The following is a 21,589-nucleotide window of genomic DNA, read 5'->3' as shown; positions in this document are numbered from 1 at the left end:
TAGACATACAACTTCAGGAAGCTCAGAGAGTCCAAAAAAAAGATAAATCCAAAGAGGCCCACACCAAGACACATCATAATTAAAATGTCAAAGGTTAAATACAAAGAGAGAATCTTAAAAGCAGTAAGAGAAAAGTAGTAGTTACCTACAAAAGAACACACATAAGACTGGCAGCTATTTTCTCAAAAGAAACTTTGCAGGACAGAAGGACTTGGCACAAAATATTCAACATGATGAAAACCCAGGACTTTACCCAGCAAAGCTATCATTTAGAGTCGAAGGACAGCAGATGAAGAGCTTCCCAGACAAAAATAAGCTAAAGGAATTTATCAACAACAAGCCAGTATTACAGGAAATGTTGGAGGGGCTTTTTTAAGAAGAAAAAAAACATGTATCAAAAACAGGATTAAAGAATGATAACTACATTCCTATTAACAAGTACCTCAAATGGAAAAGAATTAAGTGCTCTAACCAAAAGACAGAGTGGCTGAATGGGTAAGAAAACAAGACCCCTACATATGCTGCCTACAAGAGACTCACTTCAGATTAAAGGACACACACAGACTGAAAAGAAAGGGGATGGAAAAAGATATTGCCTTGATGGATCTAGAGGGTATTACGCTGAGTGAAATAAGTCAGATAAAGACAAATATCGCATGATTTCTCATACGTGTGGAATCTAAAGAACAAAAGCAGCAGCAACAAAAATATGGAAATAAACTCATAGATACAGAGAATATTTTGAGGGCCCCTAGATGGGAGGGGGGTTGCAGGGGGATGGCAAAAAAGGGCAAAGGGATTAAGAAGTACAAATGGATAGTTACAAAATAGGCATGGAGATATAAAGTGTAGCTTAGGAAAATAGTTTATAATGTTATAAAAAACATGTAAGGGGGAATAGGGGTACTAGATTTAGTGGGGTGACCACTTCGTGAGTTATACAGATCTCTAAGCACTATGCTGTACAACTGAAAAGAATATATTATTATATGCCAACTATAATTGAAAAAAAAAACTCATTGAATTGTACAATGTAAATACGAGCAACTAATTGTCTATTATATTTCAATAAAGCCAGGGAGAAGAGAAAGAGACACCAGAGATCACTCTGTATTCACCTGCACACAGGAAAGGCCATGTGACAACATAGTGAGAAGTCAGTCATCTTAAGCCAGGAAGAGAAGTGTCGCAACAAACCAATCCTGTTGACACTTTGATTTTGGACTTGTTATGGCAGTCTGAGCAGACTGATAGAGACTTTGAGCCAGAACGAAACAGCCAAGCTCTCTCCAAATTCCTGTCCACAAAAACCATGCGAGGTAATAAAATGATGATCCTCATTTTAAGTAAAAAAAAAAGAAGAAGAGAATAATAATAAAATGCCTACCAAACTGTAGTAGTTTGCTATACACATGACAGATGTGTGTAAAGAAATGAAATACTTCTTCAGTTGCTCTCCCTTCTATCTCTCCCAGAAGACCATTATGATGTTTGCGATTTCCATATAAGTTCAATATCATCCCTAAAATGTATCCATCAAATATATATGTATATACACATGTACGTGTATATGATTGTCCTATATTTATAAACAACAAAATACCTTTCTGCAATTTTTTCAATATGTTTTTGATATTTATTCCTGTTAATATATATAGCTCTTGTTTCTTACTCAGCCCCTTCCCTGTCTTCTACTCTTTTCCCTTTTTCTGTAGTTGTCACATTGTCATTTCTTTGAGGCAAGAATACGGTCACCAAATTTGACTGCCTCTTGTGGGTGTTTTCATGAAATGGGAGGCAAGGATGAAGGGGAGGGAAGATTAGCTGAGAAAGAGATAAATGAAAATTATGTTTGTGGGCCTGAATTTTGTTTTATTTGGTTTTGTTTCATCTAATTTTGAGACAATATTGCCCTAGTTTATGAACATGTCCTTAGTTTGCAAGTTTCTAATAGCAGCCCTGAGCTGAGGTTTCAGGGACTGAATAGAGGATGAGTTGATAGTGTTGAACACAAGTAATATAGGGCTATTCCTCCACAAATGCAAGAAAATGTTATTTAATAAGTCCACAGTGGTGCCAATGAACCAAATGGACTCCCATCCATTCAGCCCATATGAGGTCATGTGCAGTAGCAGCTCTGGGAATTTACACATCTTCATCTTATCATCAGCATCCTTTAAACACAAATGCCCACCCCAACGAATACATTCACCTTCTAATGAAGCCAGAAAAAAAAAGTCCCTCCTTACCCTAGCTCCCCAGTCTTCCTGGTCACTTAGCTGTCACTGACTGGCTGGGCCTGGGTCTTGCAACTCTGGCTCACCATGCTACTCCTCAGAGGTCACAGTTGCTCACCCTCACCTGCCTCATTCCTAGCTCCACTTTTCTGAGCAGGAATGGCAGTCAAGCTAATAATTTTACAGGGCCTTTCAGATCCTGCTGCAAATTGTTCCTGCTATCTGCCTGCTACTATGTCCTTCCTTTCACTTCTAAACAATGTCAACTCCTGGCTCAGGGTCAATCTCTCCAATTTACTACCTGTCCTACCACTCAGTGATTTCAAAATCCATGTAGGTGAACCTTTCAACACTATAACATTTCAGTTCTGTGAGCTGCTTTCCACCAATGACTTTGTCATCCACTCTTTCTCAGCCACTCACTCTAGGCTGAACACCTGGGAGTCTGTCCTCAAACCCCAAATATTCCATCTCTTCTTCTCTCTCTCAGGTAATGACCATGGTTCCCACTTTTGAAAAAATTCCACAGACTCCCTATCCACAATCTATCCACTTATCAGCATCTGCATCCATATAATCAGCCTGCCCATCTGTTGCCATGGGTGAACTGCCTATATTCTTATCTAACCCTTCACTATACCCTATCCTTTCTCACCTTCGCAAGGTTATTGCTTCAGAAATTCTCCTCACTCTCTTTCTTGGATATTACAATGGCTTATGACCTTTCAAAAAGCCATAGTATATAAACAATTATGTTATATCTATGGTATTAATTTTTTATGGAAGGGTAGTAATTAGGAAAATAAAATCTAAAAAGGCTCTTAATGGGAGACTTTGAAAAGTTTAACAAACTTAAAGGAAAAATCAAATTCCTACATAACCCTACATAGTCTGGTCCCCATTACCTCCCTTAGCTCGTCTCTTACTACTCTCCCACTTGATCACTCAGCTCTAATCACATTGGCTTCTTTGCTGATTTTCAAGTACATCAGGCGTACATGCACATGTGCACACACTGAACATTTGCCTTGGCTGTTACCTCGGCTGTGGATTCTCTCCAGGCTGACTCCCTCACCTCCTTCCAGTCTTTTCTTGACTCTTCTTAGTGTCTCCTCAGAGAGGCCTATCATGACCTGTAGCATGTCCCCCTTACTTCCACACTTGGGACCCCATTTACCCTGATCTACTTTTGCTTTTCTTTTTTTTCATAGTACTTACTACCTTCTAACATACTATTTTATTTTATTTTCATGTGTACTGCTTGTTTTCTGTCTCCATCTGCTAGAATATAAGCTCCATGAGGGTAGAGATCTTTGTCTGTTTTATCCACAGCCCCTGGATCAGAACAGTTCTCGATAATGAAAAATGAATCCTTTCTAGCCGTAAGGAAAAAAAAACTTAAGTCCTGGAAGAAATTTCAATTTAGTTGAGTTGAATCTATAACTGGGAAAAAAGTATGAGGCCAGGACTGAAGTTGTGACTCATAACCACATTATTAATTCTGTCTGAGATCTCCCTCCCTAGGGTCACAAGAATAACTAGAAATTGAGGCATGTTTTAAAGCCGTATCTGGAGCCTAGCCCAGGGTGAAAGAGACTTTTGCCTGGGCCTTACATTCACAAAGAGCCTCAAATGTAGGTTTTGAACATTTTCTCTAAAGGGAGTTGGTTATATATTTAGCCAGAGACATGCCCATAAGAAAGGAAGGAGACTTTCAACTTACAACCTAACTGGTGTCTCATTACTGCATTCTGCACCATGGGTTAACTTGTTAAACTCTGCAATTATTGCATGACTATCAAAATCATAAAGCTTTGTAATGTCTCTGTTAAAAGCATTCATTTGTTAAATATAATTATTTCAATTATGCGACAATTTTGGAATCCTGCTTCTGTTTCTCTTTGGTTTTTCACATACTGCTAAATTTGAGAAATGGAAGTGACCTGGGTTTTAAGAGAGCCTGACTATACCAAATATGCTTTGTCCCCTCTTGGCCACAGAGAACCAAGGACTGCAACATTATATGAGCTCCAAATGCTCACAGGGTGCCGGGCCACAGACACTCAAATACATTCCTTCCCTTCTGGCTCACCAATGCTTCTGCAAAATATGTACTTACAAAGCACATTCCTTCCCCTTTGCTCCATTATCCCATAATACTCTTGAGTGAGGAGCGGGAGTAAAAGAGGGAAAATCAGAGTGAAGAACTATTCAGGAGTGTAGGCCTAGCTGTGAATGCTGCAACAGAGACTGTCACAGGAAAGGTACACCCACCGTCTCTGTTTTCATGGCTGTGAAGGTTCGTTTTATACGTCAATTTGGCTAGGCTACGGTCTAGATGCTGCTGTTGAAGTTAATCAGAATATGTCACCACAAAATATGCCTCTGACAAAAACATTATTTTGAGCTAAACGTATTTTTAAATACATTTAGAGGTAGAACTCTCACATGAAAAATGTCCTCCTTATATCAGAGGAAAATAATATTCTTTTCATCAAGGATGGGAAGTTGAGACTTAGAGAATTCTATAAAACAGGCCTTATTAAAATAATTCTTATCTTCCTTTAGACTCCTCACATAGTTTAGTCATATTTCCACAACTGCCTCTCTTTGTTCAAACTAGTGTAAAAGCATTTAGGTTTTGCCATTTCTTTGGGTCTTCATTTCCTTATGAGGGCTCCCGTGTCACTTAAAATTTATATTATAAATTTATATGCTTTTCTCCTGTTAATCTGACTTATATCAATTTAATTCTTGGACCCAGCTAAAAACCCTAAAAGGGTAGAGGTAAAATTTTGCCTCTCGTACACTGTGAAGGTCTTTTTTTAGATATGATGAATATTTAATTTTGAAAAAAGCAGATTAGCCTCCATAATGTAGGTGGGCCTCATCTAATTTGTCGAAGGCCTTAAGAGAAAAGACTGAGGTTTCCAAGAGAAGAAGAAATTTTCCTGAAGACTGTGATAACAGAAACCCTGCCTAAGTTCCATCCTGCTGCCCTGTGGAATTCGGACTCAAAATTGCAATATCAACTCTTCCCTAAATTTTCAGGCTGCTGGCCTACCCTACAAATTCTGGACTTACCAGCCCCACAATTGCACGAGCTAGTTCTTTAAAATCTGTCTCTATTTCTCCCTCGTTCTCTGGAGAACCCTGATGGATACAGTGGTTAACATATGGCTAGTTTCTTTTGGTTTGGGGTCTTTGCTGCCTCCTTTAGCACTCTCCTCTTCAATCCAGATTTTTAAAAATTATTTGCTTTGAAACTAGACCTCCTTGCCTTTCACACACAACCTCCTTTCCTTTTATCTTTCGATTATTACCCTATTAAACATTCATCAACAGACTTCCCAACCCCAATTCTGCCTTTCTTGATTCTCTTAACCCAGACATATTCAACCAGCACTTTTCAAAGACTACAGGGAAATAGTCATGTGCTTTGGGCATAAATGTTGAAAATGTCACAGCCCTGACCCCCATGCCGCTCAGTATGTAAACAAGCTAGGCAGGTAAACAAAGAATTGCAGTGAAGTGTAGTAAGTGGCCACACTCGAGGTATGAGCCCCTTAACTCCTGGTGGGGCAAGGTGTGTGTTGGGAGGGGCTGAGTTGGGGGTAAATGAAGGTATGTGTGGTTTCCAGTCAGGATGTTCTACTAGGCTGAGAGAAGGAGCAATGGGATCATGTGGAAATGGTTTGTACAAGAAGTGGGAAGCCAGCTCTGCAACTAGGATGGACAAAAACACGTTATTTCACATTTCAGGATTTATTTCCTCCTTTTCAAAAGAAGAAAGTACCATGGAAGGGCAAAGAGCAGAATTAGAGATGATGAAGCCAAAGAAAAAGTCTCTAATACCAGGAAGAAGCCCTGGGAGCAACTGAGACAATAAAATTTTTTTTTTTCAATTTTTAGATTAACAATGTGCTAAGTAGTGAGGTAAACACTGAAATTTTAAAGCCAGATCAGGGCCTACCTTCAAGGAATTCATAGTCTAAGACAAGTCACACAAGCATTCGCCAGAATATTCTTCCCCCGTGTAGATAAATAACAACATGGTGCACTCTGTCAGATTTCTGTTTAGTTGTCACTTCATCATAGAGGCTGATTCTACCCACTTGATATAAAATAGCATACCCACCACAACCACCAACCTTCTCTATCCTCCCCCTCAACCGTTCCCCCCGCCGGTTGGATTCTGGATGCTTTTATTGTCTTCTTTGTACTTCCCTGTATTTTTTAAAAAATAAAATTTCTTATTTTTCACTTATAGTTGGGATACAATATTATATTAGTTTCAGATGTATAGTACAATGATTAGAGATCTATATAACTCACAAAGTAATCATCTCAATAAATCTAGTACTCCTCTGCACCCATACATATTTATTACAATATTATTTACTATATTCCTTATGCTATACTATATCTCCGTGATTATTTATTTTGTAACTATCCATTTGTACTTCTTAATCTCTTTCCCCTTTTTCATCAATTTCCCCCAACCCCCTCCCATCTGGTGACCTTCAAAATGTTTTCTGTATCTTTGAGTTTGTTTCTGTTTGTTTGTTTGTTTTGTTCTTTAGATTCCACAGGTAGGTGAAATCATAAGGCATTTGTCTTTCTCTAACTGACTTACTCCATTCAGCACAGTAACTTCTAGGTCCATCATGCAATATCTTTTTCTGTCCCTTTACTTTTAGTCTCTGTGTGTCTTTTAATCGGAAGTGAGTCTCTTGTAGGCAGCATATGTAAGGATCTTGTTTTCTTATCTATTCAGCCACCCTATTTTTGATTGGAGCAAAATTTGAAGAATTTGTTGATAGATATGTGGTTATTGCCATCCTTTATTCATGTTTTTGATACATATATTTTTTCTTCTTCTTAAAGAAGATGCTCCAACATTTCCAACATAATACTGGCTTGGTGTTGATGAACTCTTTTATCTTTTCCTTATCTGTCCTTCAACTCTGAATGGCAGCTTTTCTGGATAAAGCAATCTTGGTTATAGATTCTGGGTTTTCATCATGTTGAATATTTTGTGCCAAGCCCTCTGTCTTGCAAAGTTTCTTTTGAGAAATCAGCTGCCAGTCTTATGGGAGCTCTTTTGTAAGTAACTAACTGCTTTTCTCTTGCTGCTTTTAAGATTCTCTCTTTGTATTTAAGCTTTGACATTTTAATTTTTTTTTTTTTTTTGGGGGGGGGACATTTTAACTGTGATGTGTCTTGGTGTGGGCCTCTTTGGGTTCATCTTGTTTGGGACTCTCTGAACTTCCTGGGATTGTATGTCTATTTCCCTCACCAGGTTAGGGAAGTTTTCCATCATTATTTCTTCCAACAGGTTTTCAATTCTTTCTCTTTCTTCTTCTGGTACTGCTACGATGTAATGTTATTATGTTTGATGTTGTCCCATAGTCTCTTTAAATTATCTTCATGTTGGTGGGATTATTTTTTCTTGTTGCTGTTCTGACTGGGTGTCCTCTGCTACCCCATCCTCTGTATTGATGATTTGATCCTTCTCTTCATCCGCTCTGTTGATTCCCTCTAAGGTGCTCTTCATCTCAGATAGTGTATTCTTCATTTCTGACTGGTTCCCTATTATAATTTTCATCTCCATTTCTATGTTTTTTATCTCTTTGTTTAAGTTCTAAGTTCAACTACTCTTTCCCTAAGTTCATTTAGCATCTTTTTAACCAGTGTTTTGAACTCTGAATCTGTTAGATTGCTTGACTCCACTTTGTTTAGATATCTTTCTGGAGCTCTGTTCTGTTCTTTCATGTGGGACATGCTGTCTCCCCATTTTGGCTGCATTTCTGTGTCTGTTTCTACGTACTATGAAAAGCTCCTAAGTCTCCTGATCTTAGTAATGTGGCTTCGTAAGGCCCAGTGGCACAGCTCTGAAAAGGGTTGAGCTTCAGGCCAAGTTTAGCCCCAGCCTGTGCCCCTTCCAGGGTCACCTGGTAAGAGTCAGCAAGCAATCCACAGATGGTTTGCCATCTGGGCTGTGATTGTTGTTGCCTCAAGAGGCCATGTCAGAAACCGATGCCGGCTGCCGCCAGTGTGGGGCTTGGAGCTACTCAGCAAGGAGCACAAGGCACGCCAAGGACCTGACTGGATGTGACTTGAGTAGGGTCACAAGTTGGAAGGGGCAGAGTTTCAGGAAGTCCTTTGGGCAGAGCAACCTCTGTTATCCAGTTTGATGATGTCTCAGCTATGGCAGGTCTATGTCTGCAAGCTAGGGGTGGGAAAGATCATCCAAGGATCAGTGAATATTGCCAGCACTTCTGCCCCAAAGAAAGCCACTCCTTCAGCCCTCATCATGAAGCCCTATAACTCAGTGTGCCCCTTTATGTCTCTGGCACCCCCTGCCCAGCAGCCACTCCAGTGCTGGAGCTCAGGGTGAGTGAATCCGTCACCATGAAGGCCCAGTCATGGTCGCGGCCCCTTTAAGAGACACATTTGCACCTGCCCAGTGCAGCTTCTGTAACTTCTGTATCACTCAGCCCACATGGGACCAGGCAGCCCTCATCTCTGCTCATTACTACTGTTCCAAGGTGATTTCTTAATTCTCTCCTTAGTTGTAAGGCTTCTGCTCATCCAGATCCTAGGTGACTGCTTGCTCTGTGGTTTTGAAACAATTTTGGTGTGGTCCCAAGAGGAAATGTACAACGCTTCCATCCTCTAAGCCATCTTGACCGGCTGTCCTCGACCTTTTTTTACCTTTTAATTCAAGTGTAATACACATACAGGAAAAGTTCACATCATAAGTATACAGTTCACTAAATTTTCACAAACTGAACGCACACAAAACACCAACATCCAGATCAAGGAACAGCATTAACAATGCCCAGAAATACCCTTCTTGTTCAGTCTTAACCTTTCCCCAATGGATAAGCACCATCCCGATTTCTAATAGCATAAATTAGTTTTGCCTGTTTTTGTACTTTACATAAATGGAATCATCCAGAATGTACTTTTTTGTAGTTGACTTCTTTTACTCAACATCAAGCTTCATTCGGTGGTTATGTGTCATTTTAGTTCATTTGTTCTCATTGCTTTATAGTAGGGGTCCCTAACCCATGGGCCATGGACCAGTACCCGTTCTTGGCCTGTTAGGAACCAGGGTGCACAATAGGAGATGACTGGCAAGGGAACGAGTGAAGCTTCATTTGTATTTGCAGCTACTCACCAAGTGCTAGCATCACTGCTTCAGCTCTACCTCAGATCATCAGACATTAGATTCTCACCAGGCCCAGTCCCTAGTGCAAAAAGATTGGGGGCCACTGCTTTATAGTGTTCCATTATGTGAATGTGACACAATTTATCCATTCAGCCATTGATGGGCATTTGGCAGTTTCCAATTTTGAATTATTAGAAATAAAGCTTCTACAAACATTCCAATACATGTCCTTGGGTGAACACATGCACACAATTCGGTTCGGTATATACCTTGGGGTGAAATTGCTGGTCACAAACCTACTTTCTTTTTTTAAAGATTTTTAAATCTTTCATGTATTAAAAAGTGTGTATGTATATATTCACACTCACAAACTTAGAACTTAAATAGACTATTACTGCCATAGTCTATTCAGGCTGCTATAACAGAATACCACAGACTAGGAGGCTTATAAACAACAAAGAGTTATTTCTCATAGTTCTGGAAGCTGGGAAGTCCAAGATCAAGGCACCAGCAGATTCGGTGTCTGGTGAGAGCTTACCTCCTGGTTCACGTACTGCCATCTTTTCACTGTGTCCTCACATTACGGAAGGGGCAGAGACTCTATGGGCTCTTTTATAAGAGCATTAATCCCTTCATGAAGGCTCCATCCTCATCACCTAAGCATCTACCAAAGTCCCCACCTCCAAATATCATCACATGAGGAATTAGTTTTCAATATACAAAATTGGAGGGGGACACAGTCTATAATAATTATTAACATTTTTAAACATCTGTCCTTCTCTCTATTCCATCCCATTTTCTATCTCAGTAGTAACCATTATTCCAAATTTTATCATTCCTTTGAGCCTTTATTGTTTTTACATATAGATGTATATTATTTAGATATATAAATATATGTATCTCCCTAAATAATACATTATTTTGCTTTTCATGTTTTTGAACTTAATGGAAATGGAACTCTGCTTTATTTTTCTTCATAGCACTTCTCACCAATTAACATTTATTTTCTTATTTATATATTTTTCGATTTATTATCTGGCTCACCCTCTCCCTCACAGCATCTTGAAAAAAAAAAATATATATATATATATATACACATATATATATATTTTTTTTTTAATTCACTATCATACCTCCAATTCCAAAAAGAGTGCTCAATTAACATTTGTTGAATGAAAGAATGAGAAACTTTGCTCTCTACATGACTAATATGATTCAAGGTGTCTGTGAAAATAAAACAATTTTAATAATAGCTGATGAGCATTGTCCTGCTAAGGGTTCTTCTGTGTCAAGAAAAATGAGTGCAGGAAGTTCTGAGGTAATAAAAAATGTAGCTTTAAAATGATAATAAATGTAATGGGCCTATGGAGCAATGGAAAAGCATCTGCCTCACGTCAGCAAACCTAAACTGGAATCTGGCTCTGCCACTTGCCAGCTGTGTCCCTGTGAACAAGGCTTGACATCTTGAGTTTCCACTTCCTCATCTACAAAATTGTGGTCAATGTGAAGGTTAGATGAATGCATGGATGAAAATGCTCTGAAGAGTATGTGCAAAGAAAATTATACTACAAACTGTCATCAATATCTAAAGTCGGAGAAGGCTTTGCATATTAAGCATCTCCACAAAACTCTCTCTCTATGTCCTCCTCCAGTTTAAATTTTATATTATAAAAACACTTCCTTTTTAAAAGGCATTCGTCTTCTCTAATTTTCTTCTCACACAGCAGGAGTTTCATTAGAATAGGTGAGTAGACAGATGTGAGTAGAAAAGAAAGAAACCCACAGGGGCACAGATGTGGTCTCCATGAGCCCTGACAGGCCCTTAGAGGAGCCTAAAACCCACAGCATCCTGGCCCAGAAATGCAGGTGGTCTTTCCCACAAAAACACATATGCAGACCAAACCTCATTCATCCTTGACCTAATTCTTCCCTCATTACACAGCTATTATAATAAATTAACATCGTGGTTAACGCTGTACCTATCATGCACCTGATGCCACAAAAGTTCAAAAAAAAAAAAACCAAACATGGCAAGAAAAGGGATGTCTCCCTGATTCCAAGAAAAGTCACCTCCTTTCTCTGAAGTCATTACCCAAAATCATGAATATTCTACTCCCTAGTTAGATCAGTAGCTAAAACCCCTACCCCACAAGTAAAGCAGGGCAGCTCCCTTTCTAGCTTGCCTGCTCTCTTGAGAGTGTACTTCCGCTTTCAATAAATGAGCTATTGCTTCACTCCCTTCACTGTTTATCCGTGAATTCTTTCTCGTGACGTTGTCAAGATCCTGGTCAACTGTCTGGTGATAGTTTTATATCATTGAGATATAATTCAAATACAGTAAAATTCACCATTTTAAAGTGTACAATTCGATCATTGTTATTGCATTCACAAGGTTGTATATCATCATCACTATATAATTCCAGAACATTTTTGTCATCCAAAAAGAAACCCCATACTCATTAGCAGTCACTCCCCATTAATCCTTCCCCCCAGTCCCTGGCAACTACTAATCTCTTTTCTGTCTCTATGAATTTGCCTAGTCTAGACATTTCAAATGAAGAGAATCATACAGTATGTGTCCTTGAGTCTGATTTCTTTCATTTAGCATTTGTTGATCCATATTGTAGCATGTATCAGTACTTCACCTCTTCATTTGGCTAGATAATATCCACTGTATGGACATGCCACATTTTATTTATCCATTGTTTCCACTTCAGGGGTATTATGAATAATGGGATAAAACATTTGCGTACAAGTTTTTGTGTGAACATATGTTTTCCATTCTCTTAGGTATATATCTAGGAGCGGAACTAATAGGCATACACTAACTCTATATTTAACTTTTCCAGTAACTGCTGTTTTCCACAGCAGCTGCATCACTTTATATCCCCATCAGCAATGTATAAGGGCTCCAATTTCTCCACGACCTCCCTCAACATTACTTCTTGTTTTATTATCCTTTATTTTACCTCATCAACACTGCCTCAGTCATATTAGTAGTGCAGGTCTAGAAACTATATAAATCAAAATAGAAAATTCCTATGTGACACTCATGTATTAAAAATAACTACAAAGTACTGTATCTAATTTTTCCTGGCAGAGCATATTCAGTACTTAAGCTGTCTTGCTCAGTGGGGTACTCAATTTGCCACCACACCTTCCTCACAACATTCTGCCAGGAGACACCTGTCTTAAACAGAGAGCTGTCTGGAGTAAGAGGAGCATTTGAAAAGCTTTTCACATGCATGTCCCATCATTTAACTTTATTCCAATGGTCCCTAACCTTTTGGGCACCAGGGACAACTCTCTTATGAGAAGCTAATGCCTAATGATCTAAGGTGGAGCTGAGGCAGTGCTGCTAGCGCTGGGGAGCTGCTGAAAATACAAACAAGGCTTCACTTGCTTGGTCGCCACTCATCTGCTATGCAGCCTGGTTCCTAACAGCCCACGGTTCCAGTCCAACGCCCAGGGGGTTGGGAACCTTTGCTTTATTCTCTTGCTTGTGGTCGCAATTGGGGACAGCCTAACCCAGGTATAAACCCTGACCCACAACGGTGGCAGGGAGCATACCCTCAGTCTACTTGCCTCCCACCAACTCCGCCCCTCCACGCCCTACCTTTCGCCAACACTCCCACCCTCCTCCTGGAGCCCTGGGGCTGAGGGGCGGAGTAATGTGTATTAAAGAGTAGAGGACCAATTACCCAGCAACTCGGGAGAAGCGGCTCTCTACACTGGCAGATTCAGTCTGATGACGTAGTCAAAGCTCCAATCTACATTCTGGGGGCGGGGCTGAAGTCTGGCGGCGGCGCAGTGCGGAAGACCGCCTGGTGAGAACACGTGACCTGCGTCTAGAGCCGGAAGCTACCTAGCTGGTCCGGAGCGCCCCCAGCACCTAAGGCTGCGATGGTGAGTGAAGACGCATGCGCGGGAGTACGTGCTGGGGGTTCCGTGTCCCTGTTCCCTAATCTACTCGGTTGCCCCTTCTTGGGCCTACACTCCACCCTGTCCTTCTGCCCGCTGTGGGACGGAGAGGGAGGGAATGGAGATAGGAGGGGTGACGACGTAAAGGGTTGAGGAAGGATCTGTGGGATGGTGTACCGGGAGTCATGCGGAATTGGACGGGACGGTGGGACTGCGAAGGCCTCACGGGGTAGCAGAGGTAGGATATGGAGGGCCGAGGGAGCCCAGGAGCAGAGGATGAGGGCCATGTAGAGAAGGGGATCTGGAAGGGCCCTGGTTGAGAAAAGAGGTGGGGTGGTGGGAGGCACTGTCATGAGACTTGGGTTGCAAGTGAAGAGTATCCAGGAGCATCCTCCTAGAATGTTTCTGACTGACAACGTCTTTATCTACTAGACTTCTGCACTGACCCAGGGCCTGGAGCGAATCCCAGATCAACTTGGCTACCTGGTGCTGAGTGAAGGCGCAGTGCTGGCGGTGCGTTCTGGGCAAGGGAGTGCGGGGGTCCCCCCAAGTACACCTGGCTTGGTGATCCCTTGTAACGTTGCCCAGTTTAGCGCAATTTCCCTCAGTTCTTCATCTTAACTGATATAATGCCTGGCTTTCAATAATTAAATATCTCTAGAATCCTAGTGTACTAACTGTCCCGAGGTAAAAGGATTTATTAACTTTACCTAAGTCAGACAACTGGTTAGTTTTGTTGATAACTGATATTACCTGAGTTATTCTTGAATATGTATTCAGTATTTATTGAAGAGGCTTTACATTTTGTTCCATAGTATTGTTCCACAGTACAGAATTGTTCCATAGTATTGTTCCACAATACAGAATTAGTGCCCTAGAAGTTTTCAATCTAGCTAGAGAGACAAGGCTTATTAAGGTTAAAAGCTGAAAGCAATGTGAGTGGTAAAGACTACCAAAGGAGTCCTGAAAATTAAGGATTTAACCCTTTGTGTTGTAATTTGTGTTATATCAGGGAATCCTTGGAGGATATAAGAATTTATCTGGGCTTAAAGGCTGGTTGGTTGTGAACAGAAAAAAGCATGCAGGGCTGAGAGGTGAATGTATTTGTGGGAGTGTAACACCAGCCTGTCTGCACTGGTGGTGGGTTTATGTTGAAAATATTTGGCAAGATTTTGGGGGAAGAAGAGGATATGGTAAGGAAAGATCTGATTGTGGAAGGCTTTAAAGGTCAGGTTAATAGGGTTTTTTTGTTTTTTTGTTTTTTAGGTGAGGCAACCCTTAGTTGAGCTCACAGATTGTAAGGACCTTGTCAATTTACAATCCCTTATTTATTTTATTTTATTATGCCTACAGCACCTGGTCTTCCTAGGTGGTCTCCCACCCAAGTACTAATCGGGCCTGCTTAGCTTCCGAGATCAGATGGGATCGGGCTTGTTCAGGGTAGGATGGCTGTAGACCAGGCTAACAGATTTGGGTTAATTTTGAGGGTAATAGCTTTGAAGGATTTTTTAACAGAAACACGAGCTGATGAGATTGTTGAGCATGATTGTTCTATTAGGTGTGAAGATGGGCCAGAAAGGGTGGGATCCAGTAGGGAGGCTGCTACAGAAATCTAGGTATGGGACTGGGCTGGTGGCAATGAGAAGGAGCAAGGAGAGAAGAGAATTTAAAGAATCAATATATCATGGTAATGACTAAGATAGATAGTAGAGGAGATACTTCTCCATCCAGTTAGACTTTGACTCCAGCCTAGAATGATGGCACTTTAATAGGAAGTTACTAAAAGAAATTGATCAGGGAAAGGGAGAGGTAAGGGGAATTTTGATGGCTTGACTTTAGACATTGACTTTGACTTAGAATAACAGCAGTTAATACATATTTCTAGGTGATGTTCTAAGCAGCTCACCAGTATTATCTCACGTAACCTTCAAGAGCCCATAAAATAGTACTGTTGTCTCCAGTTTACAGAGGAGGAAACCGAGGTACACAATGTCCAAGAGAGCAAAGGACACTGAATTAACTTAGTGAGAGGCCCATATTGAGAGGATAGGAAGAAGTTGCAATGGTCACCAGAAAAGAGGACGTCTAGGCCACAGTCACATCATTACCCAAAGGCTAGGAAATAGGGAGGGGTTCAAGGATAAAGGGGTTATTTGTTTCAAATTCTGCAGATAGGGCCACAATGGGAAGATTGAGGAAAAGATGAAGCCTTGAACAAGTCAGTGGTGGGTAGGCACTGATGTCTGAGAATGTGGTTTTATCAAATAAGTGGGGACAAGGAGAGAAATTGAGTTTCAAGTGATTAGGAAATAATGGTCAGTAAAAAGTGGATGAGAGTCACTGCTTATCAGGTGAAGCCCAGTATAAGAATGAGAAACAGAATAGTATCAAGAGGGGTAACAACATCCATCATAGGACAGTTTTAGGCTTGTTTTTTTTCAAAACTGGGTGGCCTGGGGGTGCTAAAAGATGGAGGGAGAGAGTACCAATGCTAGAGCCAAAGTGACTGTTCTTGGAATTCCCCTAATTTCTGCCATCCTCCTTCCTCTGTCTGCATGCAGTCATCTGGAGATCTAGAGAATGACGAGCAGGCAGCCAGCGCCATCTCTGAGCTGGTCAGCACAGCCTGTGCTTTCCGGCTGCACCACAGCATGAACATACCCTTCAAGCGCCTGTCAGGTGAGCCCCAGCCCCTGCCCCTGGTGGTAGTGATAGGAAGTGGGGTGCTCCCAGAGATGGGTACTCCTCTCAGAGAAAAAAATATTGTCTATTACCAACCTCCCACTATGTCCTCCTGGGGTCTCTCCCTGGTTCTGGCCATTTTCTTCCCTTTGGGATTCACCCCTGCATCAGAAGTATGAGAAAGCAAGAGAAGGAAGGGGATTGAATAGAGACCACCTATCTTCAGATCTCTAAGCCCTGAACCATTGAATTTCTTTGGCTTTTGATTCCAGCCAGTTTGTTTATGACTCCATGAAAGTCATCACACCCCACTAACTTTGTGCTCCCTTCCCTCTCCTGGGGTGGGGGAAGGTATGTCTCCCTTCCAGTGGTCTTTGGAGAACACACGCTGCTGGTGACCGTGTCAGGACAGAGGGTGTTTGTGGTGAAGAGGCAGAACCGAGGCCGGGAGCCCATTGATGTCTAAGCCTGCCCAGTGCGAGGGGCACAGGTGGATTAAGCCTCTCAGATGAGGAAGATGCAAACCTCCTCCACCTCTTTCTTGGCCTGCTGCTAGAACTAAGGCTTTCTGCTCACCCACTCCCCTAATCCCATTTAACTGGAAGGACAGAGGCTTGGGGACTCTGCACTGTGTTAAGGAGAGTGAGGACAAGGGGACCTCCTTCATCCCGTCCCTCCCTCCTAATAAACATGAGTTTGATGTTCCTAGGCCCAGGTATATATGTTGGGGCGAGGGCTAGCGGGGTGGAGGTGGTGGTCGTTACACCCATGTCTTCTGCCTTTTAGGGAGAAAGTCATGCACCTCAGCACAGAGAGGTGGAGCTAGGCCACCTCTGGGAATATCAAACTAGGAATTTAAAAAGGTGGGAAGGGAGCTGAGGGGAGCTATTTGGTGCATATGCTGAAGGGTATCATTCTGAGTCCTTGGGTCTCTGCTCCTGCCACCAACACACAAACCGCATTTTTCTACCTCCTGAATAGGCATTTAATGGTCACATTTCATTTGGAAGCAGTAGTTGGAGAATAAGTTACAAGAATAGACAGACCAAAAAAAACAAAAGCCCATACAACTTAAAGTGCTTCAGGCTACAAACGTAAACATGAGGGGCAGAAGGAGGCCACCTAGCTATCTCCCCTGAGACAGAAGGGTCATTGTCTGGGTCCCTTTACCATCACCACCCTCTAATCTCAGCCCTGGGGTGGGTGGAGGGAATGTCAGAGGTGGGAAAGACAACTTAATAGGAATGAGAAAACACTTTGTAAACTTACAACCAGGGTACAAGGCGGTGGGGGTGGGGAGGGTGGGCAAAGGAGCTCTTAGAGCCCTTGCCCTGGCCAAGGGGTGGGGCCAGCACCCCCAGGAAGTCGGGGGAATACTGTTGGCTTAGAGCTGCAGCCATACCTGCCCATTTCACAGCTTCTTCCTTCCTCAGCAGACACAGAGAGGTGGCCCTGTTGGGCCTCCTCACCCATAACGGGAGGCATCCCCAGGGGAGGCACAGCCTAGAGTGAGGACCCCTTCCAGAGGCATTGGATTTTGGGAGTGTAAGAGGGAGGAGAGTCGGCACGGTGCTACTTTACAGGCTCTACCACCAGGACCTTGCACTCGCGCTTGGCAATCTTGTCCAGAGAGAGCACAGCCTTGTCCGGGGGCAGGTAGAGGGGGCGGCCAACAGGGGAGGCCACAGGGGGCGTGATGGCCCTGCGCTCCATCACACTGCCCGACCTGGGGGAAGGCAGAGACTGTGGGCTCTGGTTAGACCTCAGAACCCCTTCCTGCTTCCCCTCCATTTCCAGCCTCTATTAAGTCCAATGGCACCCCTCCCGAGGTTCCATACCTCATGAGGTGGCTGCGGGAGGGCTGCTGGTGGGAGAAGGACTGAGAACGGCCCAGGCTAGCCTGATGCCTCTCCACCAAGTCCCGGACAGCAGGGCTGCTGGGGCTGCTCTTGCGAGAGAGGGGCCGGGCCTCAGGCGGAGGGTGGGACACGCTGGCAGTGAACTGCAGCTTCAGTTTCATGTGTTGGCTCAGCTGGTGTGGAAAGACACGGATCAGCATTCCTGCTTGGCTTCCAGGCCCCAGACCTCTTTTCAAATCATCTTTCCCCTTGACAGGCCAATGTTGGACCTAGATTCCACCTTCCCTCTGCCTGGCTTTTTAGTGCCACCCACTGTATTTCATCCACAGAAGCTAGCGACTCTGACGTCTCTCACCTCGACATTCTGCATCACCCACCACACTGCCCAGCCCCTCCCCAGCCCACCTCAAAGAGCCCCGTCCTTAGAGCCTGGAAGGCTACACTGAAGGTGAGTGCACTGCCCTTCCGAGAAAAGCCGAGATTGTTGAGGGGCGTGTGGCAGACAATGGAGTCTAGGGCAGCTTGCATAGCCCGGCGCTCCTCCTCACACAGCTGCTTTCCTGGGGGGCAGAAACAGCAACTAATAAACATATGTACAGTGTTCCTCAGTTCACAAAAGGCTTTCATGAGCACAGTCTCATTTGATCTTCAAAGCCACCTTGCCAAGTTTTATAAATAACAAGTTAATATTTTCTTACTATGTGTTGAGGTCTATTCTAACCACTTCACATACATTAAATCTTTAAATCACCATAACAACCCCATGAGGTATTATTTTCTTTATTTTAGAGATATGAGGGATTTGCAGCTCAGAGAGGTTAAGTAACCTACCCAAGGTCACAGAACTAGCAAATGGCAGAGGTAGAAATCAAACATACCAGGGAGTTCAGCTTCAGTATCTGTGCCCTTAAATCATTCTGCCCCACCGCCTCTCTAAACTCTCCGTCTGTGACACTGGAGACCACCCATGTACAAAGCTGACACAGCCTGCCACAAGTCACCCACCTCCATGACTTCTTCCTGTCCCCTCCTCTCCTTCGGGACAAGGTCCCAGCCTGGCAGCAACCTACCAGCCTGCGCATGCTCCGGGGTCCACACGAGCCTCACAGCAAGGAAGTCTTGGAGATTGTTGAGCAGCGTGTAGGTGACAGTGAAACGCTCGTAAGTCCGAACAGGGGACTCACAAGAAGCAGTCATCACAAAGCACGGGCGGTCCAGGCGTATGCTGGGCAGGCTAGAAGCATTGAGAAAGAGGAAAGTTTGATGTGTGTGTGTTGTGAAACAAAGGTGAACAGGACAGTGCCCATCAAGGGTTCCCATACACTCACCGGTAGTGGGTGTAGATGCTCTGGGTGAAGGGCAACTTCGGGGTAGACCACTGAACTACAGCAATCAGGGGGACTTCTAAGCCCTGCACGAGGGACAAAGGGAACCATCACATGTATCAGAGGTCTCTCTTTAGTCACTCCCGCCCCCTGGCCTTTCCCTCCCACTGCTGATTCTTAAACTTTTTCCTTGAACACACCAGCCCTTTATACTCACCTCCTTAGCCCCTGGAGGTGGCTGCTCACCCCCTCTCAGCTGAAATAGGAAGTTGTGTTCTTCCAGGGCACTGAGTGGGCAGGGGAAGCAGCCAGAGGTACCAGGAAGCCGACAGAAGGAGCCCATGGAGACCTCCCCAGATTGGTGACTGGTTCAGAAGAAAGGGGGACAGAGCTAAATATTTCCATGCCAGAACTCTTGACCCTGCCCTCATCCCCACCACTTTGAAGCCCTGTCCCAAAACCTCACCAGACATTGTCCACCAGCAGCACAGAGCCATCGGGCATGACAGGTAGATAACTGGCATTGAAGTTTGGGAGAATGCGGATATCCCAGATGGAAATTTCCTCCTGGGAGGAGCTGTTCAGCACTGCAGGAGGTAACTAGCTTAGCTCAAGAGTGTCTGGACCCCTCAGATCCCAACTTAATCCCCCCGAAACAGACTTATCCCCACCAACCTGCACAGAGTAACTGCCACCCAGTCAATGCCCTTGCTGTTACCCAAAGACTTGAGCCACCAATCTGCTCACCCTTGAGAACAGTCAAGTGTTTTCCAGCCACAGTGAACTGGCGGCATTTCAAAACTGGAGGGGGCAGCAGAGTCAGCAGGGTGCTCACTGCAGGAAAGGGCGGAGGCAAGAACTGATGGGCTGTGAGCAGAGACTTCACCTCCAACCCACAGTTATAATCTTCCTCTTCTCAGATGGAGCACTTGCCAATATCACCCCTCCACTCTGTCCCCCAAATTCCAGACTCTAGCATTTTCTTCGTGCATTCTCCCCACCTTGGGCCTTGAAAGTGCTCTGTTCCCCCCGGAAGGTCTCCCCAGGAGATCGGGTCTGCAGCAAGCGCAGGTAACCTTGATCTCTGACCTCTGGTGCCTCAACCTCCCGCTTCCACACAGTCACTACAATCTAAGCAAAGGAGACACAAGACCATAGTCAAGGGGAGAGAGAGCCAGCCAGCCTGAGAAAGGGCATTTGAATTAGGACAACAGCTCCGCCCCTTGCCAATCTTACCTTGGCCTTAGGTGTCCCTGGGGGCAGTCTATCCAGTGAAACAGTGAGTGGGAAGATGACCTCATCTGTGGACAAAATTGGTTCCTCCACAGGCAGCTGGGAGTGTTAAAGGGGTGAAGAGGTCAGGAGAGACAGCCCCGCAGCGTTCCCTTTAAGATCTGCCGTGCGTGGTTCTTCTTGCCCTCCCCTCTCCTCATCCGTCATCTGCCTTCTGCTTCCCTCCACCATCCCTCTCCTCTCCTGTCTTGGAAGCCTAGCAAACAGCCCCACCGCCCTTTGCCATGTCACCCCAGTTGCTCACCGTGGTCGTTCCCCCTGAGGTAGCAGGGCCAGGGCCGTGAGTGAGAAGGGGGCTGCAGCCTCGAAACAACGCCCCACCGCCAGGATCTCCGCCCCCTGGGGGTTCGGGATCCAGGTTGCTGGAGCCACCACACCCGGGCGCCCCGCCTCCGGCGCTAACCGAGGCCAGGGCGGCCAGAGTGGTTGCCAGCTCCGCCCAGGCCCCATGGGAGCCCAAGCTCACGCCACCCCCGGCGCCGGAGCCCGCGCTGCCCCGGCAGCGCAGCACCAGCAAGAAGCGGACAGTCTCCCCCAGGTAGAGGTGGTTGCGCCGGGGTAGCGCCCGGTACCGGCCTGGGTCCCCCGCCAGCTCTGCGCGCGGCGGCAGCGGCACGGCGGGGAAGTACATCGAGTAGTCACACTGGGACTCCATGGAGTGGCGAGAACTGCGCGGCCGGGGGGCAAGGCGGGCCAAGGCTGCCTTGGGCAAGGGGCCTCTGGGGTGGGTCCGGGTAGTCCCGACACCCTACGGGGGCTATGCGCGGCCAGGCCAGCCCAAGAGACCCGCCGGGGCCGGAAACCGGGGCAACGAACCCGGAACCGAGACCCCGCAGGGCCGGAACCGGGTGCGGGGCCGAATGACTGGATATAAACCGGAAGCGGAAAGGAAGGGGCGTGGCCTCTGAGGCCCCGGAATTTGTGGGTGACGGACCCTGGAGGAGAGGGGCGGGGTCCGGTTCGTGTTAGGGTGCAGCAAGAAGGATTTAGGAGGGACTACAGAAACACTTCTTAGAGAATAAATATTAGAATTCCTTACAACCCCACTCCTCCCAGGAAGATGCGCCATCCCTTTCCTCCCTACATAAAGCAAGT

The 21,589-nt window shown here is 44.5% G+C and overlaps 2 protein-coding genes and 1 pseudogene across 7 annotated transcripts; 1 reads left to right on the top strand and 2 right to left on the bottom strand.

Moving 5' to 3' along the window:
* Window positions 1-8,053: 8,053 nt before the first annotated feature.
* On the bottom strand, window positions 8,054-21,390 carry TRAPPC14 (trafficking protein particle complex subunit 14). 4 transcript variants are annotated; one of them, XM_039849569.1, is made up of 12 exons: window positions 20,739-21,388; window positions 20,438-20,533; window positions 20,203-20,332; window positions 19,949-20,035; window positions 19,668-19,788; window positions 19,419-19,566; window positions 19,205-19,287; window positions 18,947-19,110; window positions 18,282-18,436; window positions 17,856-18,049; window positions 16,114-16,179; window positions 8,054-8,954 (listed from the first exon to the last, which is right to left on the bottom strand). In XM_039849569.1, the coding sequence occupies exons 1-12, from the start codon at window positions 21,147-21,149 to the stop codon at window positions 8,951-8,953; spliced, it is 1,659 nt and encodes a 552-aa protein (XP_039705503.1). In that variant the 5' UTR covers window positions 21,150-21,388; the 3' UTR covers window positions 8,054-8,950. The 4 variants fall into 4 exon arrangements, with proteins under 4 accessions (XP_039705503.1, XP_039705500.1, XP_039705502.1 ...); XM_039849566.1 differs by lacking the exon at window positions 8,054-8,954 and having other exon boundaries at window positions 15,086-16,179; window positions 20,739-21,389; XM_039849567.1 differs by lacking the exons at window positions 8,054-8,954; window positions 16,114-16,179 and adding an exon at window positions 16,979-17,743.
* On the top strand, window positions 13,172-16,725 carry LAMTOR4 (late endosomal/lysosomal adaptor, MAPK and MTOR activator 4). Of its 3 annotated transcripts, none has more exons than XM_039849574.1 (4): window positions 13,172-13,320; window positions 13,768-13,848; window positions 15,897-16,014; window positions 16,386-16,725. In XM_039849574.1, the coding sequence occupies exons 1-4, from the start codon at window positions 13,318-13,320 to the stop codon at window positions 16,481-16,483; spliced, it is 300 nt and encodes a 99-aa protein (XP_039705508.1). In that variant the 5' UTR covers window positions 13,172-13,317; the 3' UTR covers window positions 16,484-16,725. The 3 variants fall into 3 exon arrangements, with proteins under 3 accessions (XP_039705508.1, XP_039705509.1, XP_039705507.1); XM_039849575.1 differs by having other exon boundaries at window positions 13,291-13,344; window positions 16,369-16,725; XM_039849573.1 differs by having other exon boundaries at window positions 13,303-13,344.
* LOC120591962 (uncharacterized) lies at window positions 14,680-14,792 on the bottom strand (annotated as a pseudogene).
* Window positions 21,391-21,589: the final 199 nt, after the last annotated feature.

The sequence above is a fragment of the Pteropus medius genome, unplaced genomic scaffold (assembly GCF_902729225.1).
Source record: "Pteropus medius unplaced genomic scaffold, Ma_sr-lr_union100, whole genome shotgun sequence".
Classification (NCBI taxonomy): domain Eukaryota; kingdom Metazoa; phylum Chordata; class Mammalia; order Chiroptera; family Pteropodidae; genus Pteropus; species Pteropus medius.
The sequence above is the reverse complement of the archived record's forward strand: the minus strand, read 5'-3'. Positions and strand labels throughout refer to the sequence as shown.